Below are 5,763 nucleotides of genomic sequence, written 5' to 3' on the forward strand. Positions count from 1 at the left end.
ATTAAAAATACATATTTTGTACATTATTTTTCCATTAACATTTCTTTAATATTAAAAATTAATGTCTGTTCCTTTTCCAGGTTTCTTTGTACGTTATACATGTAAACTGTCTGTTCCATTGGGAGGTTCAGTGGTTTTGCCCTGTCATTCTGACAAACACTTAATAAAGAAATCTTTGAAGGTGGAATGGAGAAGAACAGACTCAGAGACTTTAGTTCATCTGTATGAAGATGGTGAGAGTCGAGCAGAAGCCCAGCATCAGGATTATCATGACAGAGCTCATTTCTTTGCTGAAGAGATTCAACGTGGAAACTTCTCTCTCCGGCTGGACAATCTGAGAGCTGAAGATGAGGGACAATATACATGTACAGTTTACAGTGACCAAAGATGCGTATTTTCAGCTAAGACAGAGGTGGTGAAAAGTAAGTTAAAATCAAAGTATGTTAACTTCCTGCTCAAATCAGTTCATGTGTCCACGTTACAGAGTGATAAAATAACACTGAAGCAGTATTAAAGTTAATTAGATAATTCAGTGATTAAGTAATGATTGACCATTTGTGGTGACACCTAATGTTAATAAGCAGAATCATTTAAGGAAAGAGAAACAAGTGGCAGAAACACAAAAACTATGACTGACTTCCAGCCATTACACAATTATTACACCAATTATTAATTAATTTGACTTTATTTCTGTCAGACACATACAGAAGCTTTTATGAAAATGAACAGAGGTTTAGATGTTGATATTATTTATTTTTTTAATTGCATAGACTTGCATTGATTTCTATCAGATTAATGTTATTTTCAGCTAACCAACCATTACCCCTAAAACATACCCATCATACAACTATGTGCATGTCTCACTGGCTTGACAATGTATTTTACAATAGACGTGAGACATTTGGCTCTCAGAAGTATAGTCAAAACAAGTAGAACACACATAGACACACACACAGACAGACAGACAAATGCAACAACAACAGAAAGGTTTGCCATCACTTTTCCTTAAGCTTAAAGGTCATTGCACACTGAGTCCAAAATTTCCGTATGCGTTTTTTCATATTCGTCATTCTAAAAATTTGTCACACACAGAAACCTTTCACATCGACTCAGATGCGTATTTATTCATCCGTTGAGAAAAAATAAACTAATACAAAAAAGTAAAAAATAAAAAAAATCGCAAAACAATACAAAATGGAATCTTCAAGCAGTGAGGATGATTTTGTCCATGCTCTTCTTAAAAAGAGAAAAAATAAAGGACATATTGGGTCCATCCAATTATATGATATAGAGAGGAAGGAGAGAATCATTTTTGTGTGCACCTCCTTAAGGAGCTGCGGGATTATCCTGGGCGATTCAAAATTTACTTTAGAATATCAGTCAAATTTGATGCTTTGCTAGCGTTACTGGAGCCACATATTATAAAGAAGACCACTAATTTCTGTGAACTCAGTGTACAAGGACCTTTATAGTCCATTGTGCTGCAAGATGAAATGGGTGAACTTGTCAGACACAATTCCGGATTTTGGCGTTCGCTTGTACAGTCGAACCCGATCCAAACTTTTTTTTATGACAGACGAAAGCTTTGGAGGCAGTGTGTAAACATGATTGACATAAAATGAGGTCATATTTATTTTTAAAAATGCGAAAATTTCAGACGGAAATTTCAGACTCGGTGTGCAATGACCTTTATTTCACATTAGTAAATTGTCTTTTTGTTTTAAGAATTCAACGTTAAATGTTCTCGACACACACTTGCTCCTCTGGGATCTTCAGTGGTTTTGCCCTGTTATGTTGGTAAACCCTTACCAATGAATAGTCTGAAGGTGGAATGGAGAAGAACAGGCTCAGATGCAGACTCTGATTCAGATCCAGAGACAAACTCAGGGACTCTGGTTCATCTGTATGAAAATGGTGAGAGTCGAGCAGAAGCCCAGCAGCAGGATTATCAGGATAGAGCTCATTTCTTTACTGAGGAGATTCAACATGGAAACTTCTCCCTCCGTCTGGACAATCTGACAGCTGAAGATGAAGGAGAATACACATGTACAGTTTACAGTGAACAGAGATTTGTGTTTTCAGTCAAGGCAAGATTGATACTGAGACTGCTAGGTAAGTCAACAGATCCTTAATCAATTGGTTAAGTGAATTGTAATATGAGTTTGAATCATAGTAATTAGAATAAATTGTCAGATGTTATTTTGAAGCACTGAGATTGTAGTTTAGTTCTTTGTTCAGAAGATATCCACCTTATTCTTCAATGTGGAAGTACGTCTATGGGTGAGACGTCCATTTCGTTATCTTCTGTAAGGAAATAACAAGAAGAATAATAACAGTAACATGCAGTAAACTGTAAAACTGTTTGCAGTACAAACCAGTGTGCTCATAATTAAGATAATACATTAAAATAATATGGTAAGACACACCAATTTGTAATATCAAGCAGCAAAATTGGCTGTTTAATACAGCTAAAAATAGCTGTACAATGTGAGGCCAGACCCATTACATTTACAAATGGCCGCATACACGTTTATGGAAAGAATAAGGTGGATAGAGATATATGTGTGGCTAAACATATGTGAAAGAGATGTAGATACAACAGACACAGTTTGTCCAAATAATAAGACTGTCTGTTCTTACATATTACCCAAGATCTAGACTAAATTTCTTCTAAATTAAACTTTTCTATGCTGTTTATTTTATAGCCACTCACAAAAGACTGTAATTTACATACATTAATGGGTTTTGAATAATATGTAATTATTTATTTGTTTTTTTTTGTTTTTTTATTGTGCATAAATTTAAAGTGCTTGCATATAAAATGTTTCATAAGAATTTTGCAGATGAGCATGCAACATACATGAGATTTAAAACATCTATGAAAGTGGGACCAATATTTAATTAAAACATAATTTATCCATTTGTCTAAATGTGAGCTGTTTTATTTTTTTTTTCTGTCCAGACACAGTCTTCCGTCTTCAGATGTTTCTCGTTTTCTGTCCAAATATTCTGATGTTTCTTGCTTTTGTCCTCTGGGGTGTTTCTGAAGGTCAGTAATTCACTACTGATTAATTATCAATGCATTGTAATGTATTATTCAAATATTTGTTTAGATGTTCAGTAATATCTGGTGTTTGTTTCAGGGTCTCTGTATGAGACGGTCTCTTGTTGTGCTCTTTATTGTCTGAGGCCTCTCATGTTGCTCTGGACGGCTCCGTATGTGAATGAGTTCCCAGGTGATTCATCATTGCCAGTTTATTTGAGAAAATATACTTCATGAATTACAATACACAGATTGTTTTCACATGAACTAAATAATCTGTCAATACCTGAATATATTTTACAGTGTTTTATTGGCATTTGTGTTTCATTGTGTTGGTGTTGTAAATGATATTGTGGATGTAATAACTTCATCTCTTCTGTTTTACAGGCAAGATAAAAGCATGGATTAAAAATTACAGTTACGAGGCAGAATATGTTTTTTTCTCTGCTGTTTTTTATTCAGGTAAATTAATCCAAATGTACATCAACAGTCATTATCATAAACACATTAAAATGCACATTAACAGCTGAACAACCATTACATTTCAATGATGTACTATTCTCAACATCAAACAAAAAAAAAAAAACATAAATAAATAAAAAATAAAGATATTCCACTTAGACTGAGACTGAAGCTAAAGCTACTTCTACATCACATCTCAAGATGTTGGGGTCATGTCAGGGGTCATATAATCAGCACACAGGTCACAGGATCAGGATCAGACAGGAACAGCTGAACTGAAGAATGTTGTAATGTTGTGTATAAAAAGTATCTGTTCAGTGAAAAGAGTATTTTTTTTGTCCTTTGATCTGTTTTAATATTTTGTTCTTCTATTTTAGCAATTGTTGTTGTTTTTATCTCTTCTTTATTCCAGTTCTGATTAAGTCTGCCTGGGACAAAAGTCTGAATTACACTGGATTTGAAGGTGTCATAATTATCATCCTCTTTGTGATTGTGACTCTGTTCAGCCTCTTCTTTATTATTTTCTGTAAGTATCTCTTTCCATCAAGAGTCAGTGACATGAATGTGCTGTGAAATCATGACTTTGATTATGTTTGGTAAAGACACAACATATAAAAACATGATATCAGACCTGATTTATCAGTTCATTGAACCATTTCCATTAGACATTGTGAGTTTTTATAGAACATTTTATATGCATACTCAAGAGTGTTTTACGTAGGCATGATAAAGACAAAAAAGTGATGAAAGAATTGAAGAGCAAAAGGAAGTAAAATAAATCAAAGTGTACATTTTAAAATGTACGAAATGAATTAAAAAAATTGTCACTCTCCATTAAAAGATGTAAATTGAAACTAGATAAAAAGTTTGTTAGCAAACTTTAAGTTGGCTTGAGAAAGCCTAGCCAGTAAGTTTTAAGTAGTTTTAAAAGCTTTTAGTTTAAAGAAAGTTTAAAGGTTTTCAGTTTGAAATAGTTTTAGTTTGATTGTTAAAGTTTGAAGATGGATAGGCTAGATAGATATAAATAAAGAAAAAAAGAAAAATTAGAAAGAAAACGAAAGAAAGAAAGATTAGTTAGAAAGAAAGAAAGATAAAAAAGAAAGATTAGTTAGAAAGAAAGAAAAAAGAAAGATTAGTAAGAAAGAAAAGTAAGAAAGAAAATTAAAAAAGAAAAAAGAAAGATTAGTAAGAAAGAAAAGTAAGAAAGAAAGAAAAGTAAAAAAAGAAAAAAGAAAGATTAGTTAGATAGAAAGAAAAGTAAGCAAGAAAGAAAAGAAAGATTAGTTAGAAAGAAAGAAAAAGAAAAAAGAAAGATTAGCTAGAAAGAAGAAAGACTGGTTAGAAAGAAAGAAAGAAAAAAGAAAGAAAGATTAGTTAGAACGAAAGAAAAAAGAAAGATTTGTTAGAAAGGAAAGAAAGATTAGTTAGAAAGATTAGATTAGTTAGAAAGAAAGTATGTCGCTAGCATGATAGAAAGCAAGTCGCTAGCATGGTTTTAGCATGATTAGCAAGTCGCCAACATGATTCTAGCATGACTAGCAAGTCGCTAGCATGATTTTAGCAAGTCACTAGCATGATTTTAGCAAGTCACTAGCATGATTTTAGCATGAACAGTAAGTCGCTAGCATGATTTTAGCATGATTAGCAAGTCGCTAGCATGATTTTAACATGACTAGCAAGTCGTTAGCATGATTTTAGCATGTCGTTAGTATGATTTTAGCATGACTAGCAAGTCGCTAGCATGATTTTAGGATGACTAGCAAATCATTAGCATGATTTTAACATGACTAACAAGTCACTAGCATGATTTTATCATGACTAGCAAGTCGCTAGCATGATTTTAGGATGACTAGCAAATCATTAGCATGACTAACAAGTCACTAGCATGATTTTAGCATGACTAGCAAAGTTGCTAGCAGGATTTAAGCATGACTAGCAAGTCGCTAGCATGATTTTAGCATGATTAACAAGTCGCCAACATGATTTTAGCATGACTAGCAAGTCGCTAGCATGATTTTAGCATGAATAGCAAGTCGCTAGCATGATTTTAGCATTACTAGCAAGTCCCTAGCATGATTTTAGCATTATTAGCAAGTCGCTAGCATGATTTTAGCATGACTAGCAAGTCGCTAGCATGATTTTAACATGATTAGCAAGTCGCTAGCATGATTTTATCATGACTAGCAAGCCGCTAGCATGATTTTAACATTACTAGCAAGTCGCTAGCATTATTTTAGCATTATTTTAGCATGATTAAC

General features: G+C 33.3%; 1 protein-coding gene and 1 long non-coding RNA gene across 2 annotated transcripts; both read left to right on the forward strand.

Moving 5' to 3' along the window:
- The first annotated feature begins 75 nt into the window (after positions 1-75).
- On the forward strand, positions 76-4,161 carry LOC127159965 (uncharacterized). The gene is made up of 6 exons (XM_051102648.1): positions 76-422; positions 1,726-2,112; positions 2,963-3,049; positions 3,144-3,236; positions 3,431-3,505; positions 3,918-4,161. The coding sequence occupies exons 2-6, from the start codon at positions 1,812-1,814 to the stop codon at positions 4,076-4,078; spliced, it is 717 nt and encodes a 238-aa protein (XP_050958605.1). The 5' UTR covers positions 76-422; positions 1,726-1,811; the 3' UTR covers positions 4,079-4,161.
- A 581-nt stretch (positions 4,162-4,742) lies between these two features.
- Positions 4,743-4,938, forward strand: LOC127159966 (uncharacterized). Its single transcript, XR_007826614.1, has 2 exons — positions 4,743-4,842; positions 4,875-4,938. It is a non-coding gene; the product is annotated as an uncharacterized LOC127159966 (long non-coding RNA).
- Positions 4,939-5,763: the final 825 nt, after the last annotated feature.

Source organism: Labeo rohita, unplaced genomic scaffold, assembly GCF_022985175.1.
Source record: "Labeo rohita strain BAU-BD-2019 unplaced genomic scaffold, IGBB_LRoh.1.0 scaffold_2689, whole genome shotgun sequence".
NCBI classification, from domain to species: domain Eukaryota; kingdom Metazoa; phylum Chordata; class Actinopteri; order Cypriniformes; family Cyprinidae; genus Labeo; species Labeo rohita.